Source organism: Neovison vison, chromosome 3, assembly GCF_020171115.1.
Source record: "Neovison vison isolate M4711 chromosome 3, ASM_NN_V1, whole genome shotgun sequence".
Lineage (NCBI taxonomy): Eukaryota > Metazoa > Chordata > Mammalia > Carnivora > Mustelidae > Neogale > Neogale vison.
The window spans coordinates 172,683,555-172,701,116 of record NC_058093.1 but is presented as its reverse complement, the minus strand read 5'-3'; the positions used below and the strand labels follow the sequence as shown (position 1 = coordinate 172,701,116).

The following is a 17,562-nucleotide window of genomic DNA, read 5'->3' as shown; positions in this document are numbered from 1 at the left end:
CACTCTTCTAGGTCAAGGACCCTGGCCATTTACCTCAGGAGGGGGAATAAACATTTGTTAAGTGTGGTGACACATTCAGGAGCAAGCAGAAACTGCTCCTGATATATAGTGTTCCACTATATATTCCAAAGCAGCTGGTCCACTGGAAGGACCAAAAGGCCGTGAAACTCTGACTGCTGTACCTCTGAATTCAACTACCTAATGCTGGAACAACATCTAGGCAACAAATATTCCTCAGGTCTCTCTTTCGTCATGGAAACAAACCTGTATGCTTTCTCTACAAGAACGCTGCTCTAACACCAAACCCCTGGTTTTACTGAAAGAAACCATCACCCAATGTGATTTCAGAAGGATCACTGAGGCCAAGGTTTAAAGCCATTCACACAGTAAATTCCTTCTGCTCTTTACTGTCAAGTACTGAGCTAAGCAAAGCATCCACTTCAGAGACTATGACAGCAGATGGAATAAGTTCTAAGAGAGAGAAAGCGAAGTAAGTTTTCTGACCACTTTTTTGTTCTGTAAGTAGTCCAGTGTATTTTATTTTTACAAGAATGGTGTGGCAGGAGGAGGGGTTATTATAAGATAGTATCTTCCCTTTAGATGCCAAAAGGCCTAAGGGCCATGAGAATAGGTAGAAGACAAACTATGTCTGCAGTCACTCTCCACAAACCAGCTCAGCAATCGTTTAAATCCTGGTGAAAATATGGCCAGACAGGACTAGATATCTGGGGCAGCCATGCGATCTAAGCAAGAACAATTAAAATGTCACTGCATGTCTACTGTACTTATTGTCCTTATGATGGTCATGCTTCACTTGTAAAATCATGATTTCTTTATAATTCTTGCAATATATAATAAAACCAATGCATGTCCATGTAGAAAAGGGCGTAACTCATAAAACCTTGTGGTTCCTATCTATACTTCTATTTCTTATGTCTATATACTATATACTAATCGTTTTTTTTTTTAAGATTTTATTTATTTATTTGACAGATCACAAGCAGTCAGAGAGGCAGGCAGAGACGGGGGGAAGCAGGCTCCCCACTGAGCAGAAAGCCCTATGTGGGGCTCGATTCCAGGACCCTGGGATCATGACCTGAGCTGAAGGCAGAGGCTTTAACCCACTGAGCCACCCAGGCGCCCCTATATACTAATCATTTTTTTTTAGTATTTATTTTTGAGAGAGAAGGAGTGAGAGTGCATGCATGCAAATATGAGAGGGAGTGAATATCAAGCAGACTCCCCACTAAGTGTGGGGCCCAAAGCAGGGCTCAATCTAACGACCCTGGGATCAAAATCAAGAGTCAGATGCTCGGGGCGCCTGGGTGGCTCAGTGGATTAAGCCGCTGCCTTCGGCTCAGGTCGTGATCTCGGGGTCCTGGGATCGAGTCCCGCATCGGGCTCTCTGCTCGTCAGGGAGCCTGCTTCCTCCTCTCTCTCTGCCTGCCTCTCTGCCTACTTGTGATCTCTCTCTGTCAAAAAAAAAAAAAAAAGAAAAAAGAGTCAGATGCTCAACTGACTGAGCCACCCAGGAGCTCCAGACATTTTTAGAATGAACCAACAAGGGCGCCTGGGTGGCTCAGTGGGTTGGGCCGCTGCCTTCGGCTCAGGTCATGATCTCAGGGTCCTGGGATCGAGTCCCGCATCGGGCTCTCTGCTCAGCAGGGAGCCTGCTTCCTCCTCTCTCTCTCTGCCTGCCTCTCTGCCTACTTGTGATCTCTCTGTCAAAAAAAAAAAAAAAAAAAAAAGAATGAACCAACAACTATTCAAGGGCAGCTGACAAATTCATAGACATATTTATTCAATCACAATTACAGAATCACTTCTTTTGAAGTCTGACTGTGGCCATTAGTGTATACTCACTGCATCCATCACTGCCTCCACCACTCCGAAAAGATCGCTCCTTTCTTTTCTAGCGTCTTTCTTCAGCCTTCAATTGTGATGTGATAGTGCTGACCATTCTTACTATCAAACACTTCTTCTGGTATATACCACTCTCTTCTGACCCTCTTACCTCTTCTCAGGTAGTCTTCTTTGAGACTCCTAAATGATGGTGTTCCTCACAACTCTCTCCTATCCTGTCATTTTACAAAGCCTACAGTGGGAACATCTCTTCTAAATTTCTGAATAACTATATTAATACATTTCCTTAGTTCAAACTTCTCTCAAATTCTGGATCAACATATCCAATTTCACACCAAACAGGTATCTCCACTTGGAGATTCTGCAATGACCTCAAAATCTTTACCAAACGTGCACTCATCCTTTCTGGTCCAATCCTCCCAACATAATTCTCCAGAATTCCCCTTTCAGTCAATCCATCTATCCAGTTACCCAAATCAAAATTCCAAATTACCCTAGATTCTCTGCCATGATCCTTCTTCAGTTGGTTATCAACTCTTTCAATTCTTCAAACTGTATCTTCTCCAAAGTTAGCTGTCTCTTCCTCTTCATCAACACATCACAGCTTTAGTTCTGTGTTTCAGCATTTTTCACACTGACTGCTACAGCAGTCTTTTAAGCTTCTAAGTTCCAGATTCCTTACTTGAGTTGTCAGATAATAAAATAATCCAGCACTATATAGGTGTGACACATAGAAAACACTCAAAAGTTAGAAGTCATTAATACTACTCTTTGAGAAATACCTAGACTATAAAAGTTATTTTAGGGGCTGTGTCTTCAATATAAATGTGAAAATAATGGTTTTCCTAATAACTGTAACATTTAAACTAACCAATCAATGTATATGCTCTACTCCCAGATCCCCTTGAAACCACCAAGTTTTGCTCCACAAAGAAGCATACTATGGCTTCTGTGGAAATTGGATCTGTATTATGAAATTAAAAGTTACCAGAGCATCTATAATGTACCTGAAAATGTCATCCTCCTTTTAAAAAGTTACATTCCCTGTGGGGCACCTGGGTGGCTCAGTGGGTTATCCCTCTGCCTTTGGCTCAGGTCATGATCTCAGGGTCCTGGGATCGAGCCCCGCGTCGGGGGGGTCTCTGCTCAGCAGGGAGCCTGCTTCCCTTCCTCTCTCTCTGCCTGCCTCTCGGCCTATTTGTGATCTCTGTCAAAGAAATAAATAAATTAAAAAAAAAAAAGTTACACTCCCTGTCAGGCAAGTGAGGACACCAGGGATGACTAGAATAGTTTCAAGTCCAAAGGGAAAGGGAGTATCAAAAGTCAGAATATCATAATTAAGTCAGAGGGAAATATTTACACCCCTACAAACAGAATACAGAGCTTTACATGGCTCTGAAAGTTTAAAAAGCATCTATCTATAGGGGGATAAAATACACATCTGCTAATTTAAAGTCCTAACTTTTAGCTGGTTTTTAATGGAGATATGATTATTTAGCTCATAAAAATAATCTACGTTAAAGGATAGTGGTGCTTCATTCTTGGGCTACGGCCCTTTCTTTCTGTGAAAGACCAGAAAAATTCTCATGTTAGGTAGGATTTTGCCTTTTGAAGACCAAGTTCAGAGTTGCTACAGACATACTTGCCCTTTGGCAAAATGGTGAAACTTGTAAAAAGCCAGTGTTTTAAGACATCAAACAACTCCCTGAAAAGCACAAATGACAACACACTATCATCCCATTTATCACTTAGAAAAAGCTATCAAGTATTTTATTATTTTATTCTACATTATATACAGGTCATAAAAGGCCACAGCAGTTTTTCAACATATAAACCCTTTAAAAGTAGAGGGCACTATGAAGGATAGACAAGTATCAAAATGAAGTCCAGTAACGCGGGCATATACTCAGTGTAGTATTTCTGAGGAATAACAAAGCAGATACCAAGTCATCCACAGTTAGCTTACAACTATTCCACAGGTTTTTATAAACCTCTTTGGGATTTGTTAATAGCCTAAGTGTGCCCAGGTGCCATTTATTTTAAGAAATAAAACCAGAATGAAAGAATAATAAACTTTAGAGGGTATTTTCTAATTCTAGTCACTTTATAGCTCTCCAAGAAGAAAAGTCTCAATTCTTTACCACCTTCCACTTCTTCCTGCTTCAAGAACAGGAAAGAAAGAAATAGAAGAAAAAGCTCCCAAATTCTTCCTGCTAATTTGGAACTTTGCCTTTTTGCAAGGGTGCCTTCAGAATGTATTTCAGGCCATTTAAGAATTAGCTCTGAATTCCTTAACGTGCAATACTGCCCCCTCCTTGGATAAGAACCCAAAACATTGGTTTCCGCTCTGTAAAAATACAATCTTTAAAACTATAACTGGTATCAGCAGATCAATATAAAAAAATACAGTACCAAGCTACACTGGTATATTTCCATATTAAGAACTTCAAAATATACTTATCACTGAGACCATAGTCCTTGCATTAGTTTTCAGTCCACTATGAACAATTATCTGCTGCATGTAAACATGTCTAAATAACTATAGATAAAATACATCAATCATAAATTTCTGTAAAAGATAATAAAATATCTTCTTTAAAAAACAAAACAATAATAAGCTATTACTGCATTGTTTCCAATTTTATGAAAATGGAACAACCTTATGGTTGTTGCCAGTCCTGAGTTCATTGTAATAAAAATGGCCCTAGTTCCTGGTTAAAGTCAGCAACCAATCCATTCTCTTCAGTAGATGTCTTCTAGTACTGCAGGCACAAATTTGTTTTAGGTGCTATTTTGTCCATTAATAAAATTATATACCAGAAACTGACCAGTGCCACAGTACTGTGTTGCAAATAGTTTTCCATCAGGAGTGGGATCTGAGAAAGCAATTTCTTCTTTACTCAAATACGAGCCGTATATAAAGTTACTCCTATTAAAAAAAGAGGGGGGTGTGGAAGGGTAAAAAAAAAGAAAAGAAAAGAAATTAGTATTTTTATCATTAAAACTGGAAAAACCCATCAAGTAAAATTTGACCAGTAAAACTTTTAGGTAATGTTATATGTTCTAAAAATTGCTAAAAATAATCGCTCCTCTAGGTTATTAATAATCTAAGGTAGAAAAATTTTTATGAAAGGAACAATGGTCTTAAAAACCATTTACCCAACACCTTTTCATGATAAAAATATTCAACAATTCTCAGTAGAAGGAATTTCCTCAACCAGATAAAAAGTATCAGAGAACATCAAAGTTAATGTGAAAGACTGAAAACTATTTCCCAAAGATCAGGAACAAAGTAAGCTATCTGTTTATACCTCTTCTATTTAACAGTGTACTTACTTACTGCAGGCTCTAGCCAGAATAATTAGATAAGGAAAAGAAATTAAAAAGCAGATTAGGAAGGAAGAAATAAAACTACCTCTTTCTGGATGACCTTATATATACACACAAAAATCCTAAGGAATTCACAAAAAAACTATTAGATCTAATTAAAAAAATGAGTTCAGCAAGGTTGCAGAATACAAGAGCAATATTAAAAAATTAACTGAATTTCTATATACTTGAAATTAACAATCCAAAATGAAATTTTAAAAACAATTCCATTTATAATAACATCAGGAGAATACTCAAGATTAACAAAAGAAGTGCAAGATCCGGAAACTTAAATAAATACAAAGACATGCCATGTTTATGAATCAAAAGAACTACAGCTGGCTTTCCAGAAATTAGCAAGGTGGTCCTAAATCTCATATGAAATTGGAAGAGTCACCAACAGTCAAACAAATCTTGAAAAAGAATAAAACTTAAGAACTCACACTTCCTTATTTTGCAACATACTACAAAGCTACAGAACTAAAAACAGTGTGCTATGGCATAAGAATAGACTGATGGAATAGAACTGAAGAGTCCAGATATAAATCCTCACAATCAATGATTTTTGACATGGATGCCAAGACCACTCAATGGAAAAGAACAGTCAGTTTAATAAATGGCACAGGGACAACTGGAATGAAAAAGAGAAAGTTGTTGGATCCAATACCACATCATACACAAAAATTAACTTTAAATGGTCAAAGACCTAAATGTAAGAACTAAAATTATGAACTCCTGGAAGAAAATACAGGTATAAATCTTTGTAGCCTTGCATTAGGAAATGGCTTGTTAGGACACCAAAAACATAAGTGACAAAAGAAAAAGATACGTAATTTGGAGTTCAGAATTAAAGAACTTTGTGCGTTCAAGGACACCAAGAAGATGAAAAGACAGCTATGAAAAGGTAGAAAATATCTGCAGATCTTATATCTGATAAGGGACTTCTCTCCAGAATATATAAAAAACTATTAAAATAAGAAAAAGATAAACTAGTTTAACAATGGACATAGGATTTGAATAGGCTGTCTCCAAAGAATATCCATAAATGGCCAATAAGCACATGAAAAGATGCTCATTAGCCATTAGGAAAATGTAACTCAAACCCAAAATGAAATACCACTTCATATTCACTAGGATGACTAAAATTAAGAAGACAGACAATAACAAGTGCTAGTGAGGATGTGGAGAAATTAGAACCCTCATATATTGCTGGTGCGTCTGTAAAATAGTATAGCTGCTTTCATAAGCAGTTTGGCAGCTCCTCAAAATGTTATACATACATTTACTATATGGCCCAACAATTCTACTCCTAGGTATATACCAAGAGAAATAAAACATGCAAATACGGAGCGCCTGGGTGGCTCAATGGGTCAAGCCTCTGCCTTCGGCTTAGGTCATGATCTCAGGGTCCTGGGATCGAGCCCCACATCAGGCTCTCTGCTCAGCAGAGAGCTGGTTTCCCCCCCTCTCTCTGCCTGCTTCTCTGCCTACTATGTGATCTCTATCAAATAATTAAATAAAATCCTTAAAAAAATGCAAATATTTCTCTACTTACCGAGGGAAATAAAAATACACAAAAATTTGTACATGAAATGTTTACAGATTATTCCTAACAGCCAAAAAAGTGTAACCACCCCACCCCACATTCATCAACTGATGAATGGATACATGAAATGCACATCCACACAGCAGGATTTTATCTGGCAATAAAAAAAGGGATGAAGCACACAAACACATACTACAGCATGGATGAGCTCTGAAGCATGCTAATAAGGAAAGAAACCAGTGACAAAGGTCATATATTACAGGAATTCATTGTATGAAATGTTCAGAACAGGAAAATCCATTCAGACTGAAAGTAGATTCGTGACCGCCAAAAGGTAAGGGAGAGGGAAATGGGGAATGACTGCTAATGAGTGTGGGTTTTGGGGGGGGACAGCGATGGAAATGTTCTGGAATTAGACAGTGGTGATGGCTGCACAGCCTTGTGAATACATTAAAACCCATTGAATTATATAATTTAAAGAGATAAGTCTTACGCTATGTAATTATATCAATAAAGCTGCTATTTAAAAACAATTTTTTAATTTAGCCAAGATAAAGACTATAAGAATTTTCACACTGTAATCTTAACAAAGTGAGCTAGGTACATGAGAAAGAACAATAAATGAAAAAAGTAGAAACTCTGTATGAGTTTTAACAGGAAGCTTATGGGAGCATTGCATTATCACACAGAACAAAGGCAATGGCTATCCTGTTTAACGTTTTTATAAACTTAGGATTGTCATAAGACCTAAATTTACAAGATTTAAAGGAGGAGCAATACCCTCATATATCGGACAATTATTTAAACAGCTGCATTTTCTGAAAGAGCTAAAATAAGACCCGCCTCTTGCCATGACAAGGGTGAGTAGACCCTGAGCCCTCCTGGATCACTACCTATAATAAAATAAGAAGGAAAAACCAAACACATTAAGGTTCTAAGATTCCTAGAGCCTTAGTTAGGAACTTCCAACAATGATGGATTACTTTGAAAGCTGTATCTACAGATAAGAGACAGGGATTCTAGGAATAAAACGTCATCTGCATTAATATGAACCTCCATTAACCCTTTGACAAAGGTGCTTGAAAGAACAAAAAACAAAACATGCAATTTATCTGAGTCTTCCTCTATACCTTAATTTAAAATCAAGCAACAAAAGCAAAAAGAAAAAACTAGTAGGAGACTTAGATAATTTACAAATGATATTCTTAATTTAAGACAAATTTTTGTAAAAGCAATTTTAAATTCCAAAAAAACCTTCCCACATTTATTTGGTTATCTTTAAAATTCTCCAATACTGAACAGTTTGAATAAGTGGATTATTTTGGCCTAATACCATAGTGACAAGTAAGTAAAAACAGTTTAATAGGATTTAACTGATAGTGCTTGCTCCCCCCCACCCCCAGATTAAATTCACATAAAAAACAAAGATCCAATATACTGACAATCTTATGCAAACTTTGAATTAAAATAGAAGTTATACATTTAAGATTAAATGCCAATCTTGATATGAAAAATCCACTTAAATCTTAAAACTACAGAAAAGGACTTGAAGAATGACATTCAGTTACCTCAGGCATTCAATCATGCGAGAAGCAATTTTCTTCCGACGCATCATGCTGAACACCCATATCCGACTGATCCCACAGATTGCAGGCTCTGGTAATGTTGAGCAGCACCAGGCTTTCTGCCTTTCAAATCTGACTTTTTCTTCTTCTGACCTGATAACTGGATGCTTCTCTTCTATAACTCTGTACCCCTAAGGTATCAAAATTAAAGACGGAAAAATTTTAAAGTGAGAATATTTAATTAGCAACTGTCTAGTACTGACCTTAGTGCAGAGGCTGCTACATTTGTCCGGCTTAACAAACTATGGGGGCCACTTATGCTTTCCTTCTTACTTCAGGAAAGAGACCTGACTCTACATTCTGTTCTAATTCACTTACTAGTTATGACCACAAAAGCAGTCAACAAATTAAGATTTGGGTTCCTTATCTATAAACTAGAAAATTGTACTACTTCTCTCAGAAAATTGTAGAGAAATTAAATAAGGTAATACATACAAAATACCCTGCCCAGCAGGGCTGGTCCATTTTTTTCTCTACCTCCCACATTCTAAGGACAAGCAAAAGTACACGTCAAGAACTCAGCAATCGTGGGGCGCCTGGGTGGCTCAGTGGGTTAAGCCGCTGCCTTCGGCTCAGGTCATGATCTCAGGGTCCTGGGATCGAGTCCCACATCGGGCTCTCTGCTCAGCAGGGAGCCTGCTTCCTCCTCTCTCTCTGTCTGCCTGCCTCTCTGCCTACTTGTGATATCTCTCTGTCAAATAAATAAATAAAATCTTAAAAAAAAAAAAAAAAAAAAGAACTCAGCAATCGTAACAACTGCTTCTGTGATCGCTGCCATAGTTCTAGGGGTCACAGCTGTGCAGAATTACGAGGAGGGATGGCAGAAGAATCAATTTAAAAAGCTGCTTTCCCCACACTCCCATCTCTTTAAAAAAACAAAACAAACAAACAAAAAAAAGAAAACTAAAGTGCTATAAAAAACATAGCATCTCCTCTATCAGTCTAGTTGGACCACAGCCAACCTTCTGATGGAACATGGTACAAATCTTAAAACAATGAGACAACACGATGAAGAATTAACGAACATTACATAGCTATCCTCTAAACACTGCAAAAGTAATTTTTAGAACTTGGGAGAATAGAAATTTTAAAAAACACAAGAGTATACACTATGTAAAATTAACTCAATTTCAATATGGCAAACTCTACAAGTCGTTTTATATCAAATTTATATCCACAAATTACCTTATCACAGCTATTCATTTAAATCAATTTTTTAAATATAAACAGCAAGATTCATAAAGCTACACAACTTAAGACTTATTTTTAAAAATTAACATATAGAAACTCACTCAAAGATTTGTTCTGACATTTTGTAAGAAAATTTTGATAAAACATATGTTTTCAGGAATTTATTAATGTCCAGAAAGATAGCAACTGAACAAAAGTCAAATCCAATGTGCACTGAATTCACAAACAAGAACTCAGCTGAAAAAAGAATTCAAATGAGGTATTCCTCAAAATGAGCATGATTAGAGGGTCTAGAATCTTCTGTTCTCTTAAGTTGGTCTGTTACTACGTAACTTACCCAATGTGAATATACCCCTTACTGTGATTCTTTTTTGTACAATTTGGCTCCCAAATACAAGTCAACTTCTCACCTAAAGCTCAAACAAAGAAGTGGTAATCTATTCTGGGGAGGGGCAACTTTTTATAAAGAACTGGACAGATAGTATTTTAGTTAGGCTTTGCAGCCCATCAGGTTTCTATTGTAACTACTCAACTCAGTCTAGTGTAAATCAGCCAGAAACAGCATGTAAGCAAATGGGCATTGCTTATTATTATATTGTATATATATTATATTGTAATTATATTATAATTAAATTTAATTTACAAAAATAGGCTGGATTTTGCCCTCAAGTAATAGTTTGCCAACCTTTGCTTTATTCCAGTGCTGAAGGAATGAGACAAACATTACATTAATATCCAACATGGAAACTTCCTAAACAAAATATAACAGTACTTTTTGATTTACAGAATTTTTATTTTATATACTGACTTGAGAAACTAATTCCCATGCAAGATACAACTCTGCTTAGTCAAAACCTACACATGGCAATTCCAACATTCACATTCACATACATAAAATGTTGTAAATTTACCATGACTTTTACTCAAGATTACACAGTAAACTCGTCAGACACTGAATTACATATGAACACTCTTTAAAAGTCACTTAACTTACCCACTGGATATGTTCCGCAATTAGGCAGCCAACTACTTTTTTGTCATTAGAAATAAAGAGAAGTGTTTTAGTTCTGGAATAGCACATTAGTGGGGCCTGCTGGAAACCTAAATCATTATCAACCATCTCTCTAATCTCGTCAACCTGCCAAATAAAAAACAGTATTTTTTTGTAACAATGAAAGAAAGCATTGTATACATGTTAAGACATACTATTTCAGTTCAGTAAGTTGAGTATTTTATTCCAAGAAAGATATTGCCTAAAGAAGAGCTCTTTCCAATGATTATGTTAACCAATAATGGTTTCCAAAGCCTGTGGAACAATGTGCAAAATGGGGAAAGAACTGGACAGTAATGTCAAGCCTTGCAGTCTAATTAACAAGAAAAGTGAGAGCTCCTACAATAGAAAATAAGAACATTAAAGCATTAGAAGCATCATGGGTTTGTGAATTGGAGAACTTCACTGGAATCTTAGCCAGGCAAGGCACTTTTCTTCCCAAGCCTTAGTTAGCACTCTCATCAGTAAAATGGAAGTGGGCACAGAGGAAGAAACACACATTTACTTCTTAACAACCACTGGCCAGATACTATGTACTATATAAATATTATCTTACTTAAATCCAACATCTCTTGGTCTACGGTCCCTTGCAAATGTATATGTAAGAAAGTAAGTTCAAAGGTAACTCTCCTATGTCAGATACTGGACATCAAGAAAACCAGGGAACAGAGCTTTGAATCCATAATGCTAATATGGCATCAAACTGTGCTTCTTCTAGTCTACCTCCTAGAATTACAGTCAAAGTCAAATATGATAAACTCGAGCTTCTGAAGGGTCAAAGGTTTTTGTAGGTACTCAATTATTAGTTCCTTCCCCAGCTAAAAAATAAAATGCAAATATTCAGTCCAACATTCACTTGTGTTACTACTAAGTTTAAAATTAAAATAAACCCTCGGAGGGTTAAGTATTCATACCTCTGACACGCAGAACACCATGTAATACATCCCTTATTCAGGGATGAAAACTCCAGCCCTCCTAATACTGGAATAGTATCCCATAACACAACTCACAATTCAGTTCCTGAAGGCAAATGACTCACAATTCCTTAGATTTTAATTTTTAACCCATTATGGATTACTAACTAGTAACATACTACATTGCTACTAATATTTTGTCCTGAGAAACTAAAATGAGGAAATTAGCATTTCCTGAAGATTCTTAGTCAAGAAAAGTCTGATGCCACATATGGTGGCATAGTTCCCACTGTTCATTTCCAATGGTAATAGTTGAAATTCCAAAAATTACAAGATTTAATTTTCATTGAGTCAATCACTAATCCAATATTAACAAAATTTCTTTCTATGACAAGGATCAATGTTTCAAATATAAGACAAGTGGCATGGTTACATGTCATTCTAAATGTTACTGTCTATATTATTAGGCAGTGGTAGTATGAGGACTTATTTGGTTATCTGGGATTGTCCAGTCATACATAATAAAAGATAAGTGAAAAGTCATAAAACACAAGATAAAGTAGAATGCTAGTTATATTTTCAAATAATAGGGTCACCCTTTCAAGTGATGTTTTACTAAATTTAAAGAGGTCCAATAGTTAACCTTAAAAAAAAAGAATAAAACATTTTCCTTGTGTTTTCTAGACACTTTGGACATACTCCATTGAAACTAAGTTTTTCAAAAAATACTGCTTTATATTATAAGGTACTTCAGAAAAAGCAAATGGAGATGAAAAAACATTTGAGCATATTATTTCAAAATGTAATTAATATTAACTCATTTCATGGGTGCCTGAGTGGCTTAGTGGGTTAAACCTCTGCCTTCAGTTCATGATCTCAGGGTCCTGGGATCGAGCCCCACATCAGGCTCTCTGCTCAGCAGGGAGCCTTCTTCCCCCTCTCCCTCTCTGCTCGCCTTTCTGCCTACTTGTGATCTGTCAAATTAAAAAAAAAAAATCTTAAAAAAAATATTAACTCATTTCAAAATAAGTTTATCCTATGGTTTCTTGCCTCTTAAGATACACAATATAATAAAATGATTCCAGACTTCATTCATTATCTTTCTGAATCTTAAAAGTATGGAACTCTAAATTTGGACTAAGCCTGGCTCAACACCAGCTAAGAGAACTTCTTTAAATTTTCTACCTTTTAACTATAAATCAGATATCTTTTTTTCTGAACATTATATGTTTATCTCATGTTTGATTTCAGAACTTCTATAACTTTAAAAAAAAATTTTATTTATGAAAATGAAGAGCAGTAGGGGAAGGGGCAGAAGAAGGAGAAACAGTGTTATGCAGACACTCAGCAGAATCCATCATGGGGCATGATCTCATGACCCTGAAATCACGACCTGAGCCAACACCAAAAGTCAGATTCTTAACTGACTGTGTCACCCAGGTGAACCTCTATGACCTATTATTCTATCTTCTTCTACAATAAGCTTTTGTTTAAAAATTTACTCTCAATATGAAACTTTACAATTGCTAATTTTTTGTTGTCAAATTTTAATTATAATTCTAATTTTTTAAAGGAAAGTAATACATTTTTCAAATTTTTAATTAATAGATTTATTTATTTATTTTAGCGGGAAGAGGGCCAAAGCAGGGGGAGGGGCACAGAGAGAGGAAGAGAGAATGCCAAGCAGATTCTACACTGAGCAAGGAGTCCAATGTGGGGCTCAATGCAGGGCTTGTTCTCACAACCCTGAGATCATGACCTGAGACAAAATCAAGAGTCAGATGCTTAACTGACTGAGCCGCCCAGGCACACCCCTAAGCTTTTTTTTGTTTTTTGGGGTTTTTTGTTGTTGTTGTTTTTAAAGACTTAATTTGTTTATTTGACAGAGAGAGAAATCACAAGTAGGCAGAGAGGCAGGCGGCGGGGCGGGGAGGGGGCAGAAATAGGCTCCCTGCTGAGCAGAGAGCTCGATGCGGGGCTCGATCCCAGGACCCCAGGATCATAACCTGAGCTGACAGCAGAGGCTTAACCCACTAAGCCACCCAGGCACCCCACCCCTAAGTTTTTTATTTAAGTTATCTCTGATCTCTACACCCCATGTGGGACTTGAACTCACAACCCTAAGATCAACAGTCACACAGTCTTGCTACTGAACCAGCCAGGTACCCTTGTAATTCTGAAGTCACTTATGTGGCATTATAAACTAGCACGCCTTTTATTCCATCACTCAAATTATTGATAATATGGGACACTAACCAATTCACTAAAAATTTGTTTCAAAATCCTAGACGCATTATAAGTTTAAGCATAATTTTTAAGTATATTCTTTAAATGTTTATTCTTTATTTCTAGAGCTGGTGTTTGAACATGCTATGCCAGTAATAAATCACCCTCTTAAACTAACTACAAAGTTACATTATCCAGGGGCACCTGGGTGGCTTGGTTAAGCATCTACTTTAGGGTTGGGTTGTGATTCCAAGGTCCTGGGATTGAGCCCCTTGTCAGGCTTCCTGCACAGTGGGGAGCCTGCTTCTCCCTCTCCCTCTGTGTTCCTCCCCTGCTCTCTCAAATAAAAAATTAGACATTATCCATTCTACATGAAATTTCACTAGACATTTACCTTTTTCAGAGCATACTTTGGGTCTTCAGGAAGAACCATTATTATCCTGCCATCAGGATATTCAGCCAAAATTCTTTCCTTTTTCCAACCCTAGATATAAAACATATGAATTAATTTTGTTATCGTATTTCATTTATCAGATTCACATAGAAGAAAAATATATTGATGTATCTAAAAACTGCAAGTATGGAAAAATATTCTCAATGTTTAATAAGATATGAATCAGCTATTTTGTTAAGCATACAGTAGGTACAATGCAAACTAGTTTCTCTATACTACTCATTCAGAAATCTAATACCATAAAATATCCTTATCATTTCCCATGTTAAATTAATTTTAAAAATCACACACCAAGAACAAGCCCCTTAAAGTCAGTGATTCCCAGAGCCTAAAAGATAACTCTCCCAGTTTCCTGAGAAAAGAATTTAACTCATAAATTTCTTTGGAACATGGTTACCTCCACAAACACACACTCATGGTTTTATGTCTGGCATGCCAAAGACCTCCAGGAGGTTTTAAATGAACTGATTTGCATGCAATAGCCCAATATGTAAGGAATAGTTTTTATTCTTATTGATCACAACTATCAAAGTCACAAGAAGGAGACTATAAAAATATAACTACCTTCTAAGAATCTAATAGGGAAGGAGAAGCTACGTTGTGTGTATCTGAAGTTAACATACTCAAAAAAAGAGAGGTAATAAACTCTTCTTCAGATCCACACTCGTGGTGATTAATGAGCAGAACCTGCATGAAAAAAAAAACAAAACAAAAGCCACTTAAATCTAGTAAGATGGGACTGAACCAGAGGTTAAAACTAGGAGCTTTGAAGTTCATAATAAGTACAGAAGGAATGAGCTTAACTGGTTGTTTCATTTGTCTTACCCAACCAACTCTACATTAAAAAAAAGAAAAGAAAAGAAAAAAGGCCTTTCAAGAAGCAATACGTACTTCTACTAGGGAAAACCATGATGCTGAGATCTTTTAAGACTATGAAAGCTTAATAAAACCAAGAAAAAAGTAACTACATTTTAAAAAAATATTAAAGCAAGTCAGAGAAGAAGCTGATTTTCTTAAACAATTTTGAGTGATTTTTTTGAGGAAAGGGGTAGGGATCTTGGAGACAAAAAGTCTAGTAATATGCTTGGTAAATGTAACAATCTGAAGTATTTAAAATGAGAATTCTTTTTAAAAGATAGAGCACCCAAAGATAAAGTAAACTTCAGGTGATTATGATTGGTTAAAAAGTTCTCAAGATCTGAAAAGGAGCAGAAACAATAGCCACAGAAGTCATTTCTTTACAAATTAGAAATTAAATATGAATTTAAGTAAAGAAGTTTTAAAATATAAAGAAGATATCACCTCTTAAAAAACAAATTTATATTACTATGTTAATTTGGGAAATGCTTCTAAAATAAACCCATTTTCAATAAAATGAAAAAGGAGACTTCTCATTTCAAAAGTTGAACTACAAATTCAATGAGGAACTGGAAATTTTAAGTAACCTCCACTTTTAAGAAAGTCTTAAGTGCCTGCGCGGCTCAGTCAGTTAAGCGTCTCCCTTTGGCTCAGGTCATGATTCCATGATCTGGCCCCACGCTGGGCTCCCTACTCAGTGGGGAGCCTGATTCTCCCTCTCCCAGTCCCCCTGCTTGTGTTCTCTCTCTCTCAAATAAGTAAATAAAATCTTTAAAAAATTTTAGAAAGTCATAGTTCCTGAGCTGAATTATCAAAACAAAATAAGAAGAAAGAGAGACTCCTGAGTGGCTCAGTCAGTTAAGCGTCTGCCTTTGGCTCAGATCATGTTCCCAGAGTCCTGGGATCAAGTTCTGCATCAGGCTCCTTGCTCAGTGGGGAGCCTGCTTCTCCTTCTGCCTCCTGCTCTCTGTTTTGTGCGTGCGCACTCTCTCTGACAAATAGAATCTTTAAAAAAACAAACCAAAACAGTTCTGGTGTAAAAATTCAGGGTTTAAGGGTGCCTGGGTGGCTCAGTCAGCTGAGCAACTGCCTTCAGCTCAGGTCATGATCCCAGGGTCCTGGGATAGAGCCCCGAGTCAGACTCCCTGCTCAACAGGAAGCCTGCTTCTACCTCTCCCTCTGCCTGCCATTCTGCCTGCTTGTGGTCTCTGTCAAATAAATAAATAAAAACTTAAAAAAAGGGGCGCCTGGGTGGCTCAGTGGGTTAAAGCCTCTGCCTTCGGCTCAGGTCATGATCTCAGGGTCCTGGGATCGAGCCCCACATCAGGCTCTCTGCTCAGCAGGGAGCCTGCTTCCTCCTCTCTCTGCCTGCCTCTCTGCCTACTTGTGATCTTTGTCTGCCAAATAAATAAATAAAATCTTTAAAAAAAAAAAAAAACTTAAAAAAATTTTTTTTCAGGGTTTAAAGCCTTGTTTTGTTGTTACTAGCTATACGACCTTGCGCAAATCACAAACTCTGTTTCCTCATCTAGGCTATGTACAAAATAGCTGTCATCACCTCCATCACTTACTTTTTAAGAGGGTTGTATTTAAAATAATTTCTCAGGGCTCCTGGGTGGCTCAGTGGGTTAGGCCTCTGCCTTCGGCTCAGGTCATGGTCTCAGGGTCCTGGGATAGAGCCCCATATGGGGGCTCTCTGCTTGATGGGGGGAATGCTTCCCCTCCCCCTGCCCTCTGCCTGCCTCTCTGCTTACTTGTGATCTCTCTCTCTCATAAATAAATCAAATCTTTAAAAAAATAAAATAAAATAATTTCTTACACAGAGTAGTCACTCAGGAACTTCCATTCTACCTTCCTAATGATAGCAAACTAAGATCAGCGCACTACTCTAAGAAAGCACAGGTTAATTAATAAAGTTCCCTAAGTTAAATACAACATCATGGATAGATGAAAGAAGCATGTTGGCCATGCCTAGCAAATAACATACTCAAGACATTTATAGGCCTCAACTGTGGTTATCTCTTTCTTGGAGTTAATAACCACACAATCCTCCTGACTTTAAAAGGTTTAGATAAGGGGTGCCTGGGTGGCTCAGTGGGTTAAGCCTCTGCCTTCAGCTCGGGTCATGATCTCAGGGTCCCGGGATCGAGCCTCATGTCAGGCTCTCTGCTCAGCCGGGAGCCTGCTTCCCCCTCTCTCTCTGCCTGCCCCTCTGCCTACTTGTGATCTCTCTCTCTGTCAAATAAATAAATAAAATTTTTAAAAAGATGTTTAGAGGAGACTATCTGCTGCTTGAAACTGAGGCAGAGGGAAAGGTTGTAGGGGAAGGGTACATACAATTTAGAGGAATAATCAAACAGTGACAGCTTTCTGCAAAAATATAAATTCCAATGCAGTGCATTTAAACTTCTCACCTTTAGCTCTAACATGTTACAAACATCCCTCTGCTAATGAGTGTATTTTCC

At 37.1% G+C, this 17,562-nt stretch overlaps 1 protein-coding gene across 7 annotated transcripts in view; it reads right to left on the bottom strand.

The window, feature by feature from the left end:
• Window positions 1–1,716: 1,716 nt before the first annotated feature.
• ESCO1 (establishment of sister chromatid cohesion N-acetyltransferase 1) overlaps window positions 1,717–17,562 on the bottom strand; it is a 77,799-nt gene continuing 61,953 nt past the window's right edge. For 5 of the 7 annotated variants that reach the window (XM_044243298.1, XM_044243302.1, XM_044243303.1 and 2 more), the window contains 4 exons: window positions 14,180–14,269; window positions 10,589–10,732; window positions 8,347–8,534; window positions 3,608–4,792 (listed from right to left, as the gene is read on the bottom strand). In XM_044243298.1, coding sequence (XP_044099233.1) covers window positions 4,645–4,792; window positions 8,347–8,534; window positions 10,589–10,732; window positions 14,180–14,269 — 570 coding nt within the window. In that variant the 3' untranslated portion in view covers window positions 3,608–4,644. Of the gene's footprint in view, window positions 2,577–3,607; window positions 4,793–8,346; window positions 8,535–10,588; window positions 10,733–14,179; window positions 14,270–14,803; window positions 14,927–17,562 lie in introns of those variants that run through there. The other 2 variants (XM_044243304.1, XM_044243305.1) reach the window with 2 other exon arrangements.